The following is a 25,478-nucleotide window of genomic DNA, read 5'->3' as shown; positions in this document are numbered from 1 at the left end:
CCTCTATCTCTACTGTACAATAGCAAGCTGCTGGAAGGGGAATCTCTCAAATGTTTCTTTTTCTGCCAGTGAAAAATGCCCAGCACCTGTGATGGTACTGATAATGTCACTAACTCACAGTGCGAAACTTGTAGCTAATTTGACAGAATTTTCCCTTCATTTTTCTCTGTCATTTCTGAAGGCGCTGATTTATCCTGAGCCATCATCACACAAATGCTGACAACTTTCTAGTGCTGTACTGAAGCAGTCATTCTCCCTATGTGATGCTAAACAATGAACATCGGCTAGCTATTTGCCAATTGCAGCTGAGCTGAATCCTATCCTCACCTGACATGCCTATGTTCAGCAGTGGTCATTACAGAGCAGACAGGGCAGGAGGAACCATGGCTAATTTATTTTCCCTTCCCCAGCTCAATGGTACAAAGATAAATTGTAATGCCTTCTGTGGTCACCCTAACTGAGATCAAGATCACACCTGGGACTTACTAATCTGTGGATTTGTGTTCCTCTGAATTGTAACTACAAAAAGTGCCTCCAGTCTATCAACCAGCAGAATCACCTGGAGGTCTGTTTCCATTTCGTTCAATTTGAGCTGTCAGTACAGTCAAGATGCATTTTTAAAACATTTATTTTTAATATTATTCTAATGCCCAATATATTTGAGGAGAGGAGGTTGATTCCAAAAAGAGCTGATTAGCAACTCAGTTTTACTCTCATTTTGTGCTTGCTTTAGAAAGAAAGCTTAAGGTTAACCACTCTAAGTAGTGATAATTATAAATACTTAACCAGAGGTCATTTTCATACTGGTATGTTTTTAAGTCGAAAATTAGTTTTGAGATATTAATATTTATCACACTCCTCTGTGGAAGTTTATATTTATCTTCAGCAAACAGTGATACAGCCACTATGAGGTACATCATTCAACATAACTCCTATGGAGCATGTTCATTCAATAATACTGTAGCCCATGACAATGGCATCGTCCCCCTCAATATTTGTTAAGTATTATATCTACTTCATATATTTATTTTTAAATTAACAAAATCCAGGAGTGACTTCAGAAATGAGAAGAGAGGTTCTCACTGATACCTTGGCCAACAACTGCCCATTTTTCATAAATCCACACTTGCTTCAACATCAATTTATTGCTTTTGGCCACAAATATGACTCCCTTTCAGAGCAAGCATTCAACATAGGCATGCAAAAAATATTACTTATGAAAGACCACCAACTTTGTTTGTTGCCTACAGTAACCCAACCAGATAAATCACACCCTGTGCCCATTGGCTGTCTCTTTGCTTGCTATACTGAGGCCAACTCACATTTCTCTGAGCAATTTCATTTCTAGTCGCACAACAGTGGGATGGCCATGTCCTATACAAGTCCTATCTTGACATGTATTCCTGGTTTCAATGAAAGAACTACCTGACCAATGGACTAACGTATCACAATGGTCCCACTAAGTTATGAAGTTTCTGTATTTACTGCACATTTTGGGAGAATCTGGAAATAGGCCTCCAGGTGACTGTAAATGGGTGATTGCCTGAAAGCCCATCTTGAAATTATATTTCAGTTGATGCAATTATAGTTGTCCAAAGTCAATGATGCAGCATAGTTTTATCATTTGTAACAGGACAGCAAACACATATTAAAGTACAGACAGGCTGTTCCTTGTGGTAGACACAGCTCTCTGCTCATAATTAGATGAAAATTTTCTGGCACAAGGCACTGCTTCAGGTGTACAATTTACACCAGATAATCTGGTAAATTTTAACCTAGCCCACCCAATGGAACACTGACACAATTAGATTAATGAGAAGTTAAGTGGACAGGTAGGTTCACTTAAAATGACCCCCATTCATTTCTCCAATGTTGGTAGTCTTGCCTGCAATCCTGGGGAACAATGCTTCGCGAGTTGTTGATCACTGACTGATGCAAAAGCGTGAACAGTTCATCACTGTGTGGACAGATAGGCTTAAAATGGAGGGAAGGGATTTTAAGCTGCACATTTGGGTTAAATCTGGTGTCAGTGATGTGTTCTGTCTTATATCTGATCCCCACATTTACAACAAATTTCATCCAACTGGAGAACAATATACCATTCCTGCATGGCATTCTTCCAACTGAGACCATGTCCGTACGTAGTTTCTCTAATCTTATGCGTTGCATTTTTTCAGGCACCTGATTGTCCTTCATTTACTGCAAAATATTTGGTGTACATTATGTCAGTCCTTTAGATTTCTCACGTATTTCAATTCTCCTCTTCCTGACATAGACAGAAATGTTAGCCGGAATAAGTGATAAAACAAGAAGTTAGTTTTGGCACTGACCGGTCATTCGCTAACTAACTTTTCTTTTAAAATTCAAAAAGGGTTTGAATTCGCACAAATGTGCAATTTAAAGCAATTTAAATCTGCCTCTGTTTAAAGTGAACCAAAAATTGACACTTTTGGTGTACTGATGTGTGGTCGAGAAATTGCATTATTTCCCTGAGAATTAATCATAGGGAAAAATATCCAGATTTGCAAACAAGACTGTAGATAAATTAAATGAAGTAGAGTTATCTTGTACTGTGTTTCTACCTTTGTATTGCTGCATTGCTTCTTTGTGTAACTTGCAGGAATCTGCCAATTAAAAGTGTAAAGGTTAAAGTGGCATTGTACACTCCCAGGGAACTACTCCGACATGTGTTCATTAAGCAGTGGGGTCCATTTATACTCAGTTGCCATAACGACGGGTTAGATACGATGGGAAAAGGTATCTTTAATTTGCAGACTGGAAACAGCCGCTGAAGTGAGGGGGGAAAAAACTTAAAACCATAATGTTCTGTTGTATTTAACAAGCGAGAGTGAACAGAATGACAGTGCACCTGCCAAAAGCGACCCCTTTACGTTGAAAAAAAACTATAGTTGCTCTCATTTGTTTCTTATCCAAATCTGCGGGCACTGCCTTGCCCCGAAATTCTTCGTTTCATTTGTATGAAGTGCTGACTGTGATTGGAGCATATCCGAGAAGGGAGAGAGAAGCGTTTGTTTTCTGCCGGCCGAGGAACAGAGGAGCACGAAAACGTCCAGCAGCAGCGATTTGTCTCTCTCTCTCTCCTCGGAGGAGGGAACCTGAACACTGACTCTGTAGCACAGGAGCTTGCAGGGAGAGCCAATGCTGCCTCAATCCGGAGTGGATAGACTCATGAAGCTCAGAGCAAGAGGAAAGGGAAGACGACCTTTTCTGTAGCACGAATCGAATTGAATAAAGGCACAGTATGGAGCTGAAGTGAGGGCAGAAGGACCTTCCTGCATGCATGGATGTGTTTAGCTTTGTGAAGATCGCAAAGCTGTCGGGGTAAGTGTGCTTCATTCATTCTCCGCATATTGTTCATGGTGCACACTATTCTGTGCACCATTCGCTTGCGATTCCAAGGCACCCGTCCCGTAGAAATCTGTAGCCTAGCTCGGGTAAGCAGCCAAGGCTTTCACTCACAAGTGACAGCTTTGAAGATATGATTCCCAATTTTCAGGAAGGTTTTTCCCCGTGTCTTATCCAGTTCTCATTTAATGGTTACAAGCAGATCAATTGACAAGCGGCGAAAATAATCGAGGATGTGTAAATGGACGAAGAATGACAGACTGTCGGAAAATTGAACAATTCTTTTATTGAATTTTACTGGTGGTCAATTCTGAACCTTAGGAGTCTTGAATTCAGTGGTTTGTGACGCATTGGTAATAACACTTATCTGTGCTTTCCACTCTGCAGAAATATTGATTTTTATTTTTATGAAGTGTCGAATATTACAGAGATATCTCGGAGATTGCGAATGTTGAATTGACCATCTTTTATGCCTATTTCCTGACTCTAAAAGTTGAATTAATTTCAGCAACGCCGAGCTACTTGTTTGACTGCCTCACGCTGAATAATGCTTGCATGCTCGTATTTGTGTTTTATGGGCACATGAACACGTATCGGGTTTCATTTGTCTGGTGTCTGCAGATCGCACGAAAAGGAACACGGCAGAATTTCCTGACAGTTTAATTGTTCAGGGGGGAGCAAAACTCGCAATCGCATTGTATGCCTATGGGATTCTCACTCCTTCGTACAACACATGCATATTCTCTCTGCTGGTGAAAAACGTGCAGAGGCTGTTTATTCTGAGGCATCGTTTTGCATTCATTTAAAAAAAAAATGTAATTTAAAGGGCCTTCAGTTTGCTGGATTTTCTTCATTTCTCTATCAGAAATAATTTAGTTTTTATCACAGTTCACAGCAAGCTTCGAACACCATCTTTCCCCTGTGTTTTGCAATATTTTTTATTGTTTCCACTGTCGGAATCAACTTTGCCTCTCAAATTATATTGAATAAAATTTTTTCTCACTGCAGTCCTCCAGCCGCCGATGTTCTAAAATAGCAACGAAAAGTAGAAATATTGAATGGTATGAAAAAGATCCATGCGCGGGAGATTCATCAAAAGGAAATTATCCATTAAAGTGCCCAATTACGGTTATTTTAATTTGACAACTAAACTCCCTTATTGCACTTCTCCCATCTGTGGAAAATGTCCTTCTGCAACTTTTCAACTTCAGTTCCTGAAGTGGGATTAGACAAATGTGCAGCCCAGTTTCTTTTTCAATATGCACATGAAGATCTGGTATTGTCGTTTGTTTCTGTTAGCTTCTGTCTACCCATGTGCTGAATATGTACTTCAGGACAAAATATTATTTATGAAAGGATTGGAAAATATTTTGCATGTTTGTACACATACACCTCATGGATTCCTGTGTGTTAGGAAATAAGTTCATCAAAGAGAAAAAAAAAACACACAAATCCTGGAAATTTGAAATAAAAGCAGTAAGTGCTGGAATTATACAGCTTGTGGCTCAGAATCTGTGAGAGAAAAGGTAGGTTTGTGTTTTGGGTGGACCTTTCAGCAGAACCTGAAAGTTAATCTGTCTTCCTCTTTCAGATGCTGATTGATTTTTTTGTCTACTTCCAAAATTTGCCATTTTTATATCTAATGGAGGATTATAGATGATATCAGTTGTTGCTATCACTTTGAAATCATTCAGTGCTATCAGCTATTTTAAATAGTTATATACAGTTAACTTGTTGGGGTGGTTTTATATAGTTTTTGAGTCCAATAGCAGCTCCCTGTATATTCCATGCTTTTGATGCAGGAGGGCATTCATACTGACCGAGAAACAATTGTGGCATTAAGTTTATTAAGAAACGATTACTAGGAAATTCAGTAACCAGCACTTGTTGCATTTCACAAAATGTATTTTATGATATCCCTTATAGTTCTGTGTTAAGAAAATAACTCCACAAATTATATGTGACAGAATTCACAGAGAAAGGAAACTGCAGTGTCGCTTTTCCAATATGGGTGCAGTTTATACCAAATGGCTTTACCCAAAGTCAAGTGTGAACTCAATTTTTCTGCAGTAATTATCATAATTGTATACAGTTTTGGTGCAAATTTGGACACATGCAAAGAGCACACCAGTGGTGGAAGTGGAAAACCGCATGTAGGTGAAATTTAAAGGAATGTAGATGAGTAGTGGCAGATTTTGGAATAGGGGGACAAAATTTCTTATGGCCTTGGAGAGGCTCAGAAAGTATTTCAACCCATTAGTGGTCTTTGAAAGGGAAGAGGTGCAGGCAAAAATGAAGGAACAAGAAATCCAACGTGCAAGCACAAGACTGCAGTCATGTGGTAATGCAACCCAGCACTTTGCCCCCTGTTTGATGACTGCTGATGTGTAGATGGTGCTGCATGATTGCAAGGAGGATGGCCCTGTTGGCTACCTAACAGCACGACCTCTGCAGATCAACATTGCAAGATGCCTGGAAGGAGATCAAAGCAGATTTTAGATCACAATCAACTGGTACTGTCACTTGCTTTGGCAGGCCTACGCTGGGTGGTAGCTGCAAGTAACCCTAACAGCACATTGAACATCTCTGTGTTGGCTGTTAGCTGACCCTGTAAAGGTAGTTCCCCACAGTTATTGCCAGGCAAGTACAACAATGACTGCACAATGCTGGGATCTTGGTGGATACTGCTAATCAAGTTATGTCAGCTGTTGATCACCTGAAATGCCTTCCTTCGTGCAGTATCACTGAAAGCACAAAAGACCATATTGGAGCTTTTTTGAGGAAATATCCTGCATTCTTGTTAGTCAGCCATTCATGTACTTTATTTGTGCCATTTGGTCTGCTAGCTCCATTTCCTTTGGAAATAAATGGGTTTGCATGCATTAATCCTCTGGCCAAGTGACCTATGTGTACCTTTTCCTGTAGATGTGGGTGTGCATGTACCAGCAGATAGTGCGGAGCACCTCTGGTGCAGTCTGATCGGTATGGCATCTCTCTATTAGTGTTCCTTCAAAAAGATCAGATAGGTGGGTTCCCATAGGGGAACCCATTGGTGGCAGTAATGGTGCTGCTAGCAAGTAAAATGATGCAGTACAATTAGCATCAAGGCTCAGAAGAACTTAAACTGCAACAGGAAAAGGAAAAAGGGAAAAAGAACTGTCAAAAAATGTCTGAAATCCATTTAGCGCGGCACAGTGGCTCAGTGGTTAGCACCGCAGCCTCACAGCTCCAGCAACCTGGGTTCAATTCTGGGTACTGCCTGTGTGGAGTTTGCAAGTTCTCCCTGTGTCTGCGTGGGTTTTCTCCAGGTGCTCCGGTTTCCTCCCACAAGCCAAAAGACTTGCAGGTTGGTAGGTAAATTGGCCATTACAAATTGTCCCTAGTATAGGTAGGTGGTAGGGAAATATAAGGACAGGTGGGGGGGGGATGTGGTAGGAATATGGGATTAGTGTAGGATTAGTATGGATGGGTGGTTGATGGTCGGCACAGACTCGGTGGGCCGAAGGGCCTGTTTCAGTGCTGTATCTCTAAACTAAACTACCTTAACATTATGGTACCCTTTCAAATAACTTCCTTATACTTACCATTACCTAGATACCCGAACATCCATTTTACAGGAGCATAGCTATAAATAGACACGTTGCAAGTGCAAATGTCAATAAATGGTATGCAAGATATCTCTAACCCTATTTTAATATGTAAATGAAGCTCTCATTTCTTTTTCCACAGAAAGTAAATGAGATACATTTAAATGTGTTTCAAATTGAAGTGGGTTCACACTGGTTTAAAATTCTCCTTACAGCCATATGGGTGTTAATGCAGCTCAGGTGAAAGCACTCCTGCCTCTGAGTCAATACTTGTGGCTTCAAGTCCCACTCCAGAGACTTCAGCACAATATCTAGGCTGATACAGCAGTGCAGTACTGAGGGAGTGCTGCATTGTTGGAGGTGCTGTCTTTTGGATAAGACATTAAACCAAGGCCCTATTTCTTAAAAGAACCTCACATAAAAGAAGAGCAGTGGTAGTCAGGTTGTCCTGGCCAAGGTTTAACCCTTAACCAACATCACTTCAAGAAATAAAAGCAAAATACTGCAGATGCTGGAAATCTGAAACAAAAACAAAAAGTGCTGGTAATACTCAGCAGGTCTGGCAGAATCTGTGGAAAGAGAAGCAGAGTTAACATTTCAGGTCTGTGACCTTTCATCAGAACTGGCAAAGGTTAGAAAAGAATTAGGTTTTAAGCAAGTGAAGGGGAGAGGGGTGGGGAAGAGAACAAAGGGGGAGGTGTCACTTCAAGAAATATTGATTTGGTTATTATCACAGTGCTGTTTGTGGAAACTTGCTGTGCACAAATTGGCTGCCATATTCCTTACATTACAACAGTGACTACACAACAAAAGAACATCGTTGGCCAGGAAGGAGTCTCTGCTAAGAATCCATTCTTTAAATTGGGGAAGATAGCCTGTTGTATTGATGAGTCCACTGGCATATCACTGACCAGTTATAAGTGACAAAAAGAAGAAAATCCTATGTTCATGGTCAGTCAGTCCTACTAAGTCTGGAAAGGGAGCCCAGCCTCGTGAGGGAACTTTAAAAAAATTTTAAGTTCAGTCAGAAGCAGAAGTCTGGGCAGGACAAGCTTTTTGTGAGTTATTATTATTTATTTTTCTTATTTACAACCCCACCCCCCCCGTAAATTTTTTTGTAATGCACGGCTGATTCATTTTAAGTGCACAATGAGTTCAGATGTTTTGATGCGGCCGTTCACGTGCGGGATCTTAAACCAGACAGCACGTGCTTGGCCTGCATGATAATTTTCAGGTCGCTGTACAACTGCGAAGCCTAGAGGGAACATTGCCCAGAGGGCTGTGCTGCTCAGCCAATGAGTATATTCAAGACTGAGATCAATAGATTTTTTGGGCACTACAGGAATCAAGGGATTTAAAGGTAGGGTGGGAAAATGAAGTTGATATAGAAGTTCAGCCATGATATTATTGAATGGCAAAGCAGCCTCAAGGGCCTATACAGCCTACTCCTGCTCCTATTTCTTATGGTCCTATCACCTGTTTTACACTATTACACAGATCAGGATCTACCCCAATACGTACAAATCATATTAAACCAGTAATCGTGGTTGTTTTGTGAAATACGATGGAATCTCAACATTTATGGTTTCAACAGTATCAGATCACAAATTCTTGAGTCACAAATTTCGCTTACTAACGTTCCGATTCTGATTCCTAGCCTGTCTTATTAAACAATTCCGTACACTGATGAGTGAGACTGCTCATTTTCAGGCTCGTTTCACAAGGATGACAGTTGTACATTCTCAATGCAATTTGCAGGCACCATCCCAACGAGATAAAAAAAATTAAAACAGGTCCCGTTATGGTGCTTTCAGCTAAGGATGAGCAGCTTTGTAGCTAACATTTAAGGCAGAAAGCAGCACTGGTGTTAAGTTAACTTATATCCTGCTTGCCTGTCCTCTCAGCTGGAAAGAGATACCAGACGAGATAAGAAAGACTCTAAAGTTTCCCAAAGCTATATTGAAGGAAGGCTTCCTGTTAACTCAACTTTTTATCTGGAAAATGTACATACCCTTCCAAAGTACTCACATTACTGTTTGAGTTGCTAAGTTTAGTTGGGTTTTTGTACATACTGGCCAGGATTTTACCGGGCCTGAAGGAGGTGGTGGAGGTGGGTGGGGGGGGGGGCAGAAAATCAGGAGGGGACGTGCCTGCATGGAACCCCGACGACGTGATATCAGTTCCGAATTTTACAAGTGGTGGAAAAGATGGACAACGGACTTTCCACTACGTTGTAACAGGACATCAACTTAGCTTGTTTAGAAGGTAATTGACCTGAATTTGCATGCAATTGATTGGAATTTTAACCCTTAACCAACATCACTTCAAGAAATAAAAGCAAAATACTGCAGATGCTGGAAATCTGAAACAAAAATAAAAAGTGCTGGAAATACTCAGCAGGTCTGGCAGCATCTTTGGAGAGAGAAACAAAATTAGCGTTTCAGGTCTGTGACTTTTCATCAGAACTGGCAAAGGTTAGAAAAGAATTAGGTTTTAAGCAAGTGAAGGGGAGGGGGATGGGGGAGAAAACAAAGGGGGAGGTGTCATTTCAAGAGATATTAATTTGGTTATTATCACAGTGCTATTTGTGGGAACTGCTGTGCACAAATTGGCTGCCATATTCCTTACATTACAACAGTGACTATACAACAAAAGAACATCATTGGCCAGGAAGGAGTCTCTGGTAAGAATCCATTCTTTATATTGGGGAAGATTTCGTATGTCATGAACAGTGTATGGAAATCACGGGCCTTCAGAGACCCGAGTGGTTAAAGGTGGAGGCAATGAGGCGAGGTCTCAGTGCCACCTTTGGCAGCCAGCCATTTTGAAAGTCTCTGTTGGCTAGAAGTAGAGTGGAGCGCAGAGGCCATTGCTGGGAGGCCTCTAAGGCTGGGAGCTACATCAGGTGGTGGCCGTGCAAAGGTGCCATCAACAGCGGGAGGGGGATGGAGGGCAGGGGTGGGCGCGATCCTGAAGAACAAGGGAGCATTGCACGCAGGGCTGGCAGCCCTTTAAAGATGGTGCCAGCACCTGCCTTTCAATCAGTTGACCCCAAGATCGGTGCCTCATTGCTCATCCCCGCTTGTCAATTGGATGGGCCCTGTGCTTCCAGGCTGTTAAGGACTCTACAGTGAGCTCAAAGAACCGTAACAACAACTCTTCCGATATTGCCTCAGACCTTTCCACTTTATTTTTCTTCTGCTCTTTTCTGTCTCTATTTGCATTTGTGTATCGCATATGCATGCTAGCGTGGGGCATGGCATGTATCCGTAGGTGTCAACCGAATTAGAGTTTAAGTTAAATACATTTCAACTTTTCTTATTTAAACCTAAGAAAGCTGGTTTGTGCTGATTTCTTTGCCTTATAATTGGAAAGTGGTGAACAAGGATTCACCAAGGGGTGCTGTGTGTTTAAAATTAAACCCTGTTACGGTAAGACCAGGTGAAGGCTGAAAGGGAACCCTAGACCTCTTTCTTACCTGGTTGTAACAGTAGACAGAAGGAGAAGGGAAAAGCAGAGGGTGGTATTTTGGAGGGAGAGGAGCCTTGTCTGATTTTCATCTGCAAATGAAAAACGTGGACTGTGTCCAAAAAAGCAGCAATTGCAGAAGGTTGATGTGTATAAGTGATGCTTTTGTGCTGGTAAATGGGAAATATGGTAATGCAGCAAGTTCCACATAACTCTGTTCTATTTAGAAAAGCAGAACAGTTATTGTTAATGATTCCTATTTTAGAATTCCTTTGAATTAAATTTATGCAAAGCTAAGATTCAGTAGGAATGTGGACTTTTTCAGCCACCATTGATTCCTAAAGCATGAAAGATATATTAGAAAAGAAGCTTATCAAAAAAATCAAGGCCCATGCTGGATTTGAGTTTGACTCAACTGGAAGCTGTTTACCTCTGTTTGCTGGGTGTGTTTTCTTTTAATGGATACAGTTGGATTTTCTATTTATTCAGTTTGCTGTGTCCAATTATTTATTTCCTGGCCAGAATTTTGCGGCCCCCCCCACGAACGGGCTGGTGGTAGGTGTAAAATTGAGTGGGAGGCAGAGGAGGGGTGTTCCTGACCCTCTCCCGCCCCCGCTGCAATTCTACGTGGGGCAGTGGCGAGAAACGGCCTGTCTGCCCCGGGCCAATCAAGGTCCTTAAGTGGCCAATTAACTACCACATAAGGGTCTCCTCCCACCGCCACGGGTATTTTACTCTCAGCGGGCGGTAGGCAAAGGCCCCAAGAGCACCACCAGGTAAAAGTTGGCGGCCTTCTTGAGGGCTGGAGGTGGGGGGAATCCTTCCTGATCGGGCACCCTGTGCCCCACGGAGGGCCGTCCCTGAAGCCCCAACCGCCCCCACTGCACAACACTTGCCCTCAACTGAGGTCTTTGCCTCTCTGGGGCCCAGCCAATTGTCCCCGGCGAGGCCCCAAAAACGTACGTGTTTTCCGGGGCCATCCTTTGCCTTGTTTTCGATGGCTGGGTGTAGTCCCAGCTGTGACCATGGCTCCCAGTGGCGCTGCTAGGACTAAGAGCTGCCAGCCCGCTGATTGGCCAACAGCTTCATTAGGCGGAACTTCCTGCCTCAAGGAGGTGGAAGTCCCACCCAGGGCCAATTAAGGGCCTGGGGAGTGAAAAATCATGGCATGGCTCCCCAGGCCCACAGGAGGCAGGCTCGCCGCTCAACGTAAAAGTCCGGCCAGTATCTTTTTCCGTTTCATTTTATGCCCTCATTTCCTGAAGATAGTGTGATCAGCAGCCATGGTATCTGTTCAATTAGTATCAGTGAAACTTTATATATGAACCTCAAGATTGAGTGTGAGTAGGGTTCTTGACACTGGGAGCTGTCACAGCTAAACCCTCTCAAGGAGGGATGACTGGATACGAATCAGAATGAGAACTTTGGCTGATATTTTTTTCCTTCTCATAGGCATAAGGTCTATCATTGAGTTTTCACTGCTGCTTTGACTGAGATCAACAAATGCAACACAGACCACAGATCAAACAAGGAGCCTTCCTGGTCTCCATACCTCAGTACCAGATCTGATAGTACACTTACTGACTGATCCATCAAGGTTGCTCATTCTTAATTCTCGTGCTACATGTCATTGCCTGGCTAAAAGGATGAGATGATGATAAGCATTCAGATTTATATCAGTGCCATTCATTAACCAAGCATTTGAAGGCCTACTGCATGAAATGCCCAGACTATGGTTTTTGTTCTTTTCACTCCTTTCCATGTGCTCAGTGCTTCACCTTAGTGAGCTGGCTGAGTTCAAGAAAGAAAGTATTTGCATTTATATAGTGCCTTACATGACCTTAGGATATCAAAAAGTGCTGCACAGCTTACTAAGGACTTTTGAAGTGTAGTCACTGTTGTAATATAAGAAATGCAACATCTTATTGGGGGTATAGTTAATACTGAGGAAGATGACGAGAAAATAAAAGAAGACATTAATAAACTTGCAGAATTGGCAAGTAAGTGACAAAGCAATTTCAATATAGATAAGTGTGTGGAGATACATTTTGTTCGGAGAAATAAAGAGGCCTTTAACTCCTTGGAAAGTAAAAGTCCAATTGGGGTCACGGTGCAAAGGAATCCAAAGGTCAAGATTCACCAATCATTAAACGTGGCAATGCAGGTTAACAAATTCCTAAATGAAGTGCAAAGTATTAGGATTTGTTTCTAAAGGAATAGAATTCAAAAGGTATATTAAACTTATATAGCACCTTGGTTGGCCCACGCTTGTACAGTATTGTATGTACAGTTCTGATCTTCATATTACAAAAAGAATATAGCAGCATTGGAGAAAGTGCAAAAGACATTTACAAAGATTGTATCAGATCTGAGAGGGTACAACTTTCAAGAAGGACTAACAGATTAGGGCTTCTTTCTTTAGAAAAGAGTGAGGGAAGACCTGATAGCGATCTTTAAAATTATGGACTGATTTTACCGGCTCCCGATGTCAGACGCCCGATGTCGGACTCAGTGGTGGGGTGGTGGGGGGTGGGGGGTGCTGTGGCTGGAAGATGGTTCCAGCAGAGGCCACCATGGAGCCCGATACCGAGAGGCCCAATCTTCCCAGCGGTGACGAGGCTCTGTGGCAGCCCCCCTGCTGCTGGGCAATGGGACCTGGTTTTGCGTAATGAAATGAGCACCATGAATACATTTAAATATACTTAGCTGGGATGTTACGGGCCCTCCGCTATCTTCAGTGCGGTGACCAGCACTCCTGCGCCTTCACTTCCCCATCTGGGGAAAGCAGGCATGACACTGGTGGGAGGGGGTGGGAGTTAAGATTTTTTATGCAGGGGTGGGGGACAGGGTCAAATAATTGTCATGAGTGTAGGGGGTGGTGGGAAGGGGTGAACTTTAAACTTTGTAGAGTATGGGGGGGAGGGTCGTAGTTCAAAGGTAAGCGTTTTGGTGGGGGATAGGCAAATACTTAATGTTATTGGCATTGGGGGGTGGGAAAGGGATGAAAGAAATTTGATTGCAACAGTGTGGGGGGGTGGTGGTGGTATGACTTTAAAAATTTTAATTCATCAGCAGGGCTGGCTACCCCTTACAAAATGGAGCCAGCGCCTGCACACAGTCAGCTGACGCCATTGCCGGCATCGGACAGCCAGCTCCCTCCATGTGATTGAGTGGGGGTGGGGGGGGGAGTGCACAGGCTGATCCGGGTATGTAAATGAGCCACCACATGGTAGATTGTGGCGGCTCGGCGGTGTGCAGTCCGTGCGTGTGAGCCGCCATTTCTTCGCCCGCCGCCGGCTCTTAAAATCTAGCCCTATGAAGGTGTTTGATAGGGTACACATGGAGATGGTTCCACTTGTGGTGGAATCCAAAACTAGAAGCCATGAAGATAAGATAGTCATTAATAAATCCAATAAGGAATTCAGGAGCAACATCTTTACTCAGATAATATGGAACTCACTAACACATGGAGAAATGGAAGTGGATAGCATTGATGCATTTAAGAGAAAGCTAGATAAATACATGATGGAGAAAGGAATTGAAGGATATGTGGATTGGGATGAGGTAAGGTGAGAGGAGGCTTGTGTGGAGCACAAATACTGTTGGGTTGAATGCCCTGTTTTTGTGCAGTAAAATGCTATGTAATTTGTGCACAGTAAGATCCTACAGCAACAAGATAATGACCAGATAATCTGCTTTAGTAATGTTGGTTGGGGGATAAATATTGGCCAGGACGCTGAGGATAACTTCCCTGCTCTTCCTCAAATAGTGCTGTGGGATCTTTTACTTCCACCCAAGAGCACAGTCAGGACCTTGGTTTAACGTGATCTGAAAGGTGGCACCTCCAATGATGTAGCACTCCCTTAGTGCTGCTCAGAAGTGTCAGCTGGGATTATGTGCTCAAGCCTTTGAAGTGAGTTTTCAACCCACTTCTGAGTCAGAGGTAAGAGTCATTGCTGACAACATGTAGGAATATTGCAGACATAAAACTGCATCCTTTGAACTGCATACTATCTTGGGACACTTTACTGAAGTGCCATCTTTGCTTTGTTTTAAAGCACTCTCTTCATCATAAAATAATTGAGTCACAAGACTCTTGTGACTGTACATGACAAGAGAATAATATAAACCATGTCAAAACACATTACCATGTTTTTTACATTTCATGTCAACATAGTGAAAATGATAGATGGTTCTCCTTGTCTCTGTAAAAAAAGCATTTGCCAAGTTCCTTTTGCTGAAGACAGTGTCACTTTAAAACCAGTGTATCGTTCCACCTCCAGAATAACGTGAGCAGAATGAGTCACTTTTCACAGATATAATCAAACATACATTACACTAAATCTAATGGCAGCACAAGCACAGGATTTCAGTCACCCTATGCCATCCCTTATTATTTACATCTATTTAAAGCTCCAAGACTGTCAGGAAATTATGCCAATGAAAAGATGGGGCAGAATTCTGATGTAAGTGGGTCCCGACTCAATTTTGTGCCCACAAAATGACATTGTACCATTTTAACGTTGCTCAAACAATGGAAACAGCGAGGCAAATTCGGAATCCATGTGTTCATGTAACAGTAATAGAGTTAACCATTTATAAAAGGAGTAAATGATCTTATGTAGTGCATCTTTGTTTCATTGGACTGTGTTGAAAGCTGTGAAAGAAAGAGTTACATTTATATAGCACCTTTCATGACCTCAGGATGTCCCAAAGTTCTTTACAGCCAGTTAAGTACTTTTGAAGTGTAGTCACTGTTGTAATATAGGAAACATGGCAGCCAATTTGTGCACATCAAGATCCCACAAATATCAGTGAGATAATGACCAGATCATCTGTTTTTGTGATGCTGCCTGAGGGATAATTGTTGTCCAGGACGTTGGAAGGAGATCCCACGCTCTTCTTTGAAATAGTGCCATGCGATATTTTCTGTCCATCCGAGAGGGCAGATGTGCCTCGCTTTAACGTCTTATCTGAGAGACGGCACCTCCGACAATGCAGCACTCCTTCAGTACTGCACTGAGATGTCAACTTAGATTATATGCTCAAGTTCCCGCAGTGGGGCTTGAATATATAACCTTCTACCCAGAGGTCAGAGTGTGACCACTGTGACATGGCTAACACCTAATGTTCTGGTTTTACATGGAAGTTACTCTGCCTCGACATCTTTAAGTGTTTAAATGAGGTGAACTGTTGAACTGCGAAAGGGTCAGCACTGCAATGTGTTGACAGGTGGAAGTGCCAGCTCTGGAGTGCAACAGTGCCATTAATGGCTTTTGGATTTTGGAGGCCAGAGTGATTAATGCTTATTTTTACCTTGTTTACAATAAAAAAAAGTGTCTCAATTGCATGATTGAGGAAGCCTGAACAGGAGGAAGCTGCTTTAGAAAATGATGATTGGAAGATAACTTCTACTTGGAGTTCATTTTCTGGTAGGAAGTGCAGTGAAATGCTTGGGTACTCAGCAGGGGCTATTGATGAATGATCAGCAGCAGGAATCCATTTTTCATTACACCTTTCAGTTGTTACGCCGTTTTAAAAAAATCATGTATTCTTTTATTCATTCGGGGGATGTGGGCATCGCTGGCTTTGCCAGCATTGATTGCCCTTCCCTAATTAGCCTTGAGAAGGTGGTGGTGAGCTGCCTTCTTGAACTGCTGCAGTCCTTGAGGTGTAGGTACACCCATGGTGCTGTTAGGAAGGGAGTTCCAGGATTTTGACCCAGAGACAGTGAAGGAATGGCAATATAGTTCCAAGTCAGGATGACGTGTGGCTTGGAGGGGAACTTGCAGGTGGAGGTGTTCCCATGCATCTGCTGCCTTTGACCTTCCAGGTGATAGTGGTCGCAGGCTTGGAAGGTGCTGTCGAAGGAGCCTTGGTGAGTATTATGGGATGTCACATTCAAAAATCACTCTGGTAAGTTTCGGGATTTTTCCGAGAGAAGCCTGATTTGTTACTATTGTATAAATTGCAGGTTCTATTGTGTTTCCTGCCTTATCCAAATGGTAACTACTAATTTGCCTGGGCTTCCTTTTATCTTCAACTCTATTATAGCCACTGGAATGGAAAAGCAGTGTTGCTATGGAAATAATGAGAAGGGAACTGAAAGTACCTCTTTTAGAAATATTGTCATGTATTTAAAAGCAGCTGACAGCACATTTCAATACACCCTACAATTACCAGTTACAAACTGATTTATGTCCACGCTACAGAAAAGTAGTTTTCTGGGGTCTGCCTAGAGATGTGGGCATCCCAATCTCTTATTCAAAAAAGAAAGTACCTGCATTTATATAGCACCTTTAACAAACTTAAGGTGCCCCGAAGCACCTTACAGCCAATTAAATACTTTGGAAGCATAGTTACTGTTGTAATGTAGGAAACACGACACCCAATCTTCACATGGTAAACCCAAGCTAATAGGAATGTGATAATGACATGGTAATCCATTTTAGTGATGTTGCTTGAGGGATAAATATTGTCCAGAAAAGCATGGAAAACTCTCCTGTTCTTTGAAATAGTACCATGGGATTATCTACGTCTAACTGAGAGGGAAGACGGGGCCTTGATTTAATGCAGGGGTGGAGAATAATTTGGGTTGGAGGGCCACTGAACAGGTTTTTGTGAGCTGTTAAAGGCCACACATATAAAATGAATTGCGTTAACAACAGCTACCATTAAAATTTGTTGTGGCATTTATTGTATAAAGAACCCTTCATGCCATTTCTACGCTTAATAAAAATAACACTCAACATGCTAACAAACATGATGCATGTTTACCCAAATCTTATCTTAAAAATTGATATTATTGTAGCATAATTGAAACTGTAAAGCTGGTTACTCAACAACTGCTGTAACATTTTGTAAAAAAAGAAAAACTTTATACTGCTACAAGCTTTGAGAAGATATCTTAACAATTATCGCAGAACGACAGAATCGTTACAGCACAGAAGGAGGCCAATCAAGCATCCACTGCAAAATATTTAAATTTTATTTCAAAAAATAATTTTTGTCTTTTTTTGAGTAGTGTGTACAGAAGTAATTGCATAATAGCTCAAAATATATTTGTGATTTTTTTTTGGCTTGTTTTCAAAATGGTAGGTTGTTTTTGTGCTTTTTTAGAATTTAATATTAACTCCAATAGAAATTAGATTAAATACTGTCTTCATGTTTATTTGAAATAAAATTCAACTAATTATATAATTCCATTGAGTCCTGCTTTACTCTATGATAGACTGGTGTTACAAATAGGTGGTAAGACATGGGTGGTGCCCACTGTTCACCTCCCAAATGACCGCAATCGTGTTTTGTTTAAAATATGAGTTAGTCCCTAAGTGTTTTTTAGGATCAAGTAAACAGACAAATGACATGTTTTCTCGTATATTAAACAAAAGATAACTATTTTTATACAATTCCAGAAACAGTCGCAACATCACTCACGCACATTCACTCACAAATGCATACAGAATATAGATATATAGAGAGGAAAGGGTAAGTGGTTTAAAGTGAGGTAGGTGTTCGGGTTCACAATGAACCTGTAATCTTCGAAGGAGGAGAGTCTGTTTTAAAGATGCAGGCCTGGATGTTTGTAGTCTTGAACTTGTTGAAGTGTTGTAGATTGCTGATGGTTAAGACTTTAGATTGGAGGTGGTGGTCACTTTCACTTCTCTGCTGCAGCAAGTTGAAGTGCAGAATTAGCAGCAGAGCTTTTTCTTGCCTGGCCAGATCCTTTCCCAGTGCCTGGCTGGACTGCTTTCTGTGATGATGTTGTGATCTCTCCTCCCTCTCCAGAGGGCTACCTTTTAAGGTCAAAATCCACCACATTAGCATTTCTGTTAGTTGTGACCACACAGTGAACCAGGATGTGGAATCCATGGCTATCTATTGATGTCTGGATGGGTACCATTCTGTTATGATGTGGCTACTTCACACCTTCTTTGTCTCAGGACAAAACCATTCTATTCAGGAATGTCTCTTGGTGGTTTCAGGTTGGGTGCAGTTAACACATCTTATTCTGAAGTGTATCCTTTTGTCCTTTTGAAACAGTAAGGCAGTTTTTGAATACACAGGCCAGGTTATCTGACCTTCGACAGCCATCTTTGCAGAACATTGTCCACTTTTTTTAAAAGAAAAAGTCAATTTCAAAGAGTCCACTTTGAGTAAAGTTTGTATCTTAAAAGTTAGGAATATATGTCTTTACTGGGCATGACATTGGTGTAGAACTAATCAATGCATTTGACCTATCTTGCCCATGCCCACACTACTGCTTGCTTGCTCAATCTAAGTAGAATTCTGTTAACATATTTTGCAGTTATTTGAGTTGAAGTATAATAGAAAATGTCCACAATGCACAAGCTAAGACTATCTCAGTTTCTAATACGTTTCCAAAATAGTTGGCTAAGTACAGCAAAAAGAACTGTAAAGAATGGGAGCAGGAGAAATAAAAAGACGCTTTACAGGTAGCAAATTGCTTCTTATTGTTGTTATTTAGTTAAAGCTTTTATATAGCTGACAAGTAGCAAAACATTTACTTTAAACATTTCATTGTCAATATATGTTGTGCTACAGAATTTGAACAGCATAACTTTTGCTGAGTGTTTATTTATTAGTGTCTAAAACACAACAATAGTGTTCCGTTTACAACACAGCAACACCTACTCACTGCCGCCCAAGTGGGTTGGGCTTGTACAAAAGACGGAGCGTATTTTTCTAGTCTGATCTGTGACGTAGTCACAATCGCATCAAAATCAACAAACACGAGCCAGGCCCAAATAACCCACAAATACTGTACCCAGAGAGATACTTTCTTTAAATTCATGTGCAGTGGTGATTATATATGTTATTTTCCTTCTGTATACACAGTGGCGGGCTGGATAGAATCAGTTGGTGGACCAGACATGGCCTCTGGACTATATTTTGCCCACCCCACTTTAACATTACATCTGAAAAGCAGCACCTGCGACAATGCAGCACACCTTTAGTAATGCACTGGAGTGTGATTAAAGAGTTAGAGATAAGGGTCAAAATGAACTATGAATTTTGGTAATCTGTGGGAGGAGCAGTCAATTCAGTAGGAAAAGCTGAACCTTTACCAATCGACTTAAACAGAAAATCTTAGCTGTCGAAATGCCAGGATTCATGCATGTAAATCTGAAAACCGTGGCAAGATTGTAATTTTGGACATGAGAAATTGTTGCATGGATCGTTGCGATTTCTGAAGACTTTTAAAATGTTTTTAGTTGTTAGCAGCTTGATTTGGTGATGGCTAGCTGCAAGCTTTCTGCACTTAATTCATGCTAAACAATGGGGTCAAGCCTGTTTGGTTCGTATACTGTGGGTTTAGTATTACTTATATGTCATCAATACGTTATATGTTTGCTTGCATGACACATCCCAATCTCAAGTCCAGACAACTATAACTCAGTAAAATATTGCTGAAGAAGTCAACATCAAGTGTTTAAATACAATAGCAATTGCTCCAATTTTCCTGGAGTCTTGCACTGATACAACAATGTAATGTTGATTTATAGCACAAAAAATTGGGTGGTTTTGGCTGCAAGTGACTTCGGCCATTTTTTACATCAGAATATCCTCAATCTTTTGGATGACATTCGCTAAGTCTTTTGTACATCATTAACAAAGACAAGACAATGTGATTTTCCTGTTTTTAATGCCAGTTTTCTGTGATAATAGCCAACTCCCATGTGCTTGTAGACAGGTTCTACATTATAAAAGAGACAACGCTTCGAAAACTACTTCATTGGCCGTAAAGCACTTTAAGCCATACCAAGATCATGAAAGGTGCCATTCAAATATTTTGACATGGGCATAATTTTTTTTAATATTCATGTGTGGGATGTGGACATCACTGACTTGCCCTTGAACTGAGTGGCTCGCTAGGGAGGGCATTTATGAGTCAACCACATTGCTGTGGGTTTAGAGTCACATGTAGGCCAGACCAGGTAAGCAGATTTCCTTAAATAAAAACAAGAAATGCTGGAATCACTCAGCAGGTCTGGCAGCATCTGTGGAAAGAGAAGCAGAGTTAACGTTTAAGCAGATTTCCTTCCCTGAAGAGCATTAGTGAACCAGATGGGTTTTTACAACAATCAGTAATTGGTTTCATGATCACCATTAGACTATCTTATTAATTCTAGCTTACTAATTCCAGAGTTATTAATTGAATTTAAATTTCACCATCTGCCATGGTGGGATTCAAACCCTTGTCTCCAGAGCATTGGCCTGGGCTCTGGATTATAAATCCAGTGACATTACCACAATGCCACCGCCAATTTTATGACTGTCAGCCTGGGAGGAGAGTGGGAACTTTGCAGCTTCAACTTTAGGGTTTAGCAGTTCTCTTTGGATATTTCTTACTGACATACTGACCAGAGTTCTGTGAGTCTCTGAACCCGAGGTGTTTTGGAGCCCAACACATTCAGAAGGATAGAGCAGCAGCAATAGCCTTACCAATGGCATTCCACTGTTCAGCATTTTATTGGAGAATGAAGAGAGGGAGCAGTAGTGGGAGGCAAAGTGAGGAGCACGCTCACTAGTAACCCATCTGCAGAGAATGTGTAGGGTGTGAAGGTCGTACCAGGACCTGTTGGAGGAGCAGCATATGAGGAGATTGTACTTCATGACAGAAGCGACTCGCCAACTATGTTTTTTCTGCAGGAAGACTGGAAACTGCCGTTTGGTTCCGGCAAGATCTTATCAATGGAGGTGAAGGTCACTACAGCCCACAGTTCCAGATCTTTCCAATCATCTACTGGATATCTTTGCATTGCCAGCCAGGGAGTTTTATTTGCCTGCATTCAACAAGTAACAGACGCCTTCTTCCAGAGTGTATCTGACTTCATCCAATATGGCATTTCCCCTAAGGAACAAAGAGACAGGGCCGTTCACTTCTGCAGATTCACTGGATTCCCCAGGGGAAAAGGGATGTTTAAAACTCCAAATGAGGGCATAGTCACAGTGACTAACAGGAAGTGGTTCCACTCGTTAACCATGCAAATTCTCTGTGATACCCAGCAAAGCATTGTGCATGTGGTGGAATAGAGGCGTTTGCAGCTGTTTTTCCTCTTTAGGATGATGCCAGTGAGAGAGAGGCGATGCTGCTTCAAAGCCCTATCGAGCATAGAGCCAACACAAAGTAATCTCTCTTGAAGTGGCCTCATCATTCAGATTACAACTCACGAGTGCTCAATCCTGGAAAAATTGTTAAAATTGATCAAGCATTCCAAAGAAGCTCACTGTGTATCGCAATCTGCAATTATTACTTCAGAACTACCTGTGAAAGTATCATCTCATGCAGAAAGGCTTCTTTGCTCTGCAATCTGCCACTGAACATAATACTGCATCTGCGAGGGGACCTGAGACACACAGGTGAGGAGTACAGTTGCAGCATCACTCCAGAGTGCTCCTGTTTACATTGTTTAAATATTGGAGTCCAAAATGCAAAAAGTGATAATAGCCAACTCCCATGTGCTTGTAGACAGGTTCTACATTATAAAAGAGACAGAGCTTCCAAAACTACTTCATTGGCTGTAAAGCACTTTGAGCCATACCAAGATCATGAAAGGTGGCATACAAATATTTTGTTTAGAGAACCATCAGACATGGATTGGCACTTCTTTCAAAAAGCCCGACAAGCCTCTCCTGTGTTTGCTGTCTCCCAGTGCTGAATTTAATATATTCAGTTGAACTGTGACCCCATATGCAGCAGTAAGCCAATTCTTACCAAGAATCTTGCTGTCACCCTGAAGCAAAAATTTGAGAATCATCATCACTTTTACCACTGTTGTTTGCACAGTGCTGATGCTGCCTCCTTAAGTGACATATAACTCACTGGTTCATTGTTGCTCAGTGACGGAGATAACTTTGTCCTCTGCAGAGACATGGAGGGTAATTTTAACACCCAAGAATGGGTGGGTTTGGGTTGGGTGAAATGTTAATGTTTAATAAATTTCAAACCGACCCCAACCCACCCTCTTCCGATTTTAACAGAGGTGACCAATCCAATCTGGTGATGGGTGTGTGGGTGAGTCTGTAAAGTTTTTTAAAGAGGTTGTGAACCTCTATTTCTGCTTTTTTGTCCCCTACCCACTTTGGCTGGGTTCTCTAGGCCTTGAGGAAACCTGACAGGTAAAAGGAGGTGAGGGGTGTAGTATAAAGATGTAAAGGGTTAATACCGAAGACAGTGCGAGAGACACTGCATGAGCGATGATGCAACAGTCACATGAGTTAGGCTTGAGAAGAAGAAGGTGTAGCAGCATGAAGGATGCTAGCTTAGGTGGCTTGCTGAGTGTTTGTATCGTAACTGTAAATAATAGTTGTTAGTTAACCTTTACCAGAGTCTAAGAATTTTTCTAAAATGCCGTACAATGCTACTAATACAAATAAAACTAAAGCCAACAAGAAGGGCTGGATCCATACAGCACTGCTTGTGGACCAGTAGGAGCAGGACTGTTTCCTCCAAGCCCAACAGGTTGACCTGCTTCCCTCCCCATGATCAGTGCTCGCACACGACCCCGACCACAATCTCTCCTCCATCTGACCATAATTCCCCCTCCCCACATTTGCTGACTCTCCCGTCTCCTCCTGTGATCTCCCCCACCTCCGATGACAGAGCTGATGTAGAAATTCAAATGCAAATTCTATAGATCTATGACACACAGCATTAGCAATTAGAATGTCACAAATCCGGGCGTAGGAGGTTGTAACTTAATCTTTGGATTTTCTGACGGTATTCAATGAAATTCAAAATGTTTTCCTAATCCTTACGTACCTGTAACTTAGAGAGAATTAATTTTCTAATTTGGAGTAACTCAGTTCAAATCAAGACACATAAAAGTATGGGGGATGAGGAGTAAATCACAATTACTAGAGTATCTTAGAGGCTGTAAAAGTTTTGTAGGAAAAGTATGGAATGAAAGAAAAGGCCATTTAGTCCATCAACCCATTCCCTTTTCAAATTTTCTGCAAAGGTCACTCGGGTTCCTGAAGGAAGAAAACAATTAATATAGCCTCCAAAAAGATAGAATTTTCTCTGACCCAGTGAAAGCAGTTGAACAAAACTCCAGGATATTAATCCCACTCACGCTGTTCAATTCTTACCTTGTCATAGACGACAGATTCATGGGCCCTGCTGCATGGGAAGCATTGAATTCCATTGATCACTTGATTATCTATATCTATTGTCACAAAAACGTGCTATGTCGAATGCTGATTTTTAATCCACTGGTTGGAAACCCAAATTGCAATTTTTTAAAAATCAAATAAAAGATAAGGGAACCACCTATCCTGTTCTCATTAGCAAGGCATCAAGGCCATTACCTGAATATTCAACTGGTAGAGATGAACCACTCAAATTTAATCACTTGAACAATGGGATCTTGGATGTGAGAAGGGAATTCCTAGACATGGACTGATTAAATTGCAAGAGGGAACATACACTAGTAACCACCATGCTTGAATCACTGGGTGACAGTCATGTGACAGGCTCACCCTCTGTGCGCTTAAGCTGTGTTTTCTCTGCAGTAGAGAGACAGGCTGCTAGACGCTGAAGAAAGAAGACCCAAATGGGGTCCCGCCATCCTTTCTCTCTCTCCAATCCACCTTGCAAGCTTCGAATCCTACCTGCTTCCTGTGGCCATCCAGGCATACCCTTGCTGCAGTCGAAGACTTCTTGAAGGAAATCAGCCGCATTGCTGTCTCCAGGAGAACCACCGATCAGCATCCACACCTTCAAATCAGAAGCCTCAGGACCATCAAAGGAAAGTCGCACGGCCGCTGAATTCAGCCCAAAGCCAGCCAAGTCACCAACCTCCACAGACTGTATACCGCTTTTATTTCTCTGGCCTCAAATTTGACCAATCTATCTCTCCCCACACTGTAATGTGTGTGTGTGTCTGTGTGTGTGTGTGTGTGTGTGTGTGTGTGTGTGGTGTGTGTGGTGTGTGTGTGTGAGAGAGAGAAAGTTGGAGCATTCACTTTTATTTTATTAAGATCAGTTTAAGTACAATAAAGCTAACCTCTTTCTTTGTTAAACTGAAGAAAACCTCTCCAATTGGTTCTTCTTATGATCATGGCATGTATACAGTTAAACACTCACAGAATTGGCAAGTATATCCACTTCAAAAAGAAATAAACCGTTTGCAGTCAAACAAGGAGAGAGAAAAGAGGGGAGCCTTTCAACCCTTCCTCACCTGATCATAACAGAAATTTGGGGGTACTACGTCCAAGATCAAATACATAGACAAACAAGAAATTGGAAGCGGGAAACAAAATAGATCCCGAGCAATGATTTTAAAACTTCCATAGTTGCGTTTTTCAGTGTTAGAGTACTAAATTTTCCGCATTCAAAGCCAATATCTTCTTAGGACAGAGTGAAGTAACTTGGGACAGTTTAAAAGCCCTATCAATTGTAGAGTTTAGGAGTATCGCTAGGCATTTAGAGATAAACATCAAAAGCTGGGAAAAACAAAATCCTAAAACTTGTGGCCAACCATTTTGAAATTGAAACTGAAGAACTGGAGACAGGCATAGAATCTGAAACATGAGCATTAGCCAAGATACAGCTGGAACAGTGGAGACTAGAGCTAGAATTCCGAGAAAAAGAAAGGGAAAGGGAGATACAGGAATGGAAGGAGGAGAGAGAATTCCAGGAAAGGGAGAGACAGGATTGGACTAAGGAGAGAGAATTCCAGGAAAGGAAGAGACAGAAACAGAAAGAAGAAAGAGAGAGAGAATTCCATGAAAGGAAGAAAGAACAAGCTTTCCAGGAGGAGAGGCAGGAAGGACAGTTAGGCAGCTTGAAATTAATAGGGAAAGACCCAATGTACCCAGTGAAGGCACTGCTAGTGAGGGAACTACCCCTAGCTCAGGACCGAGTGCTGAGCTCTTAAAGTTCTCCTGATTGATACCAAAATTCGATGAGGGAGATGCGGAAGCATTTTTCCTCTCATCTGAAAATATTGCAAAACAGTTGAAGTGGCCAGAGGAGAGCTGGACCCTGCTACTGCAAAGCAAATTAACAGGAAAAGCCCATGAGTTTTA

The 25,478-nt window shown here is 41.7% G+C and overlaps 1 protein-coding gene across 1 annotated transcript in view; it reads left to right on the top strand.

Annotated features, from left to right (window-relative positions):
- Nucleotides 1-3,083: 3,083 nt before the first annotated feature.
- Nucleotides 3,084-25,478, top strand: part of frmpd4 (FERM and PDZ domain containing 4) — a 703,387-nt gene continuing 680,992 nt past the window's right edge. The window contains exon 1 of the mRNA XM_068039872.1: nucleotides 3,084-3,342. Within this exon, the coding sequence (XP_067895973.1) occupies nucleotides 3,302-3,342 (41 nt within the window). The 5' untranslated portion in view covers nucleotides 3,084-3,301. The remainder of the gene's footprint in view (nucleotides 3,343-25,478) is intronic.

The sequence above is a fragment of the Heterodontus francisci genome, chromosome 10 (assembly GCF_036365525.1).
Source record: "Heterodontus francisci isolate sHetFra1 chromosome 10, sHetFra1.hap1, whole genome shotgun sequence".
NCBI lineage: Eukaryota > Metazoa > Chordata > Chondrichthyes > Heterodontiformes > Heterodontidae > Heterodontus > Heterodontus francisci.
Note: the sequence above shows the minus strand (reverse complement) of the source record. Positions and strands in the feature narration are given on the sequence as shown.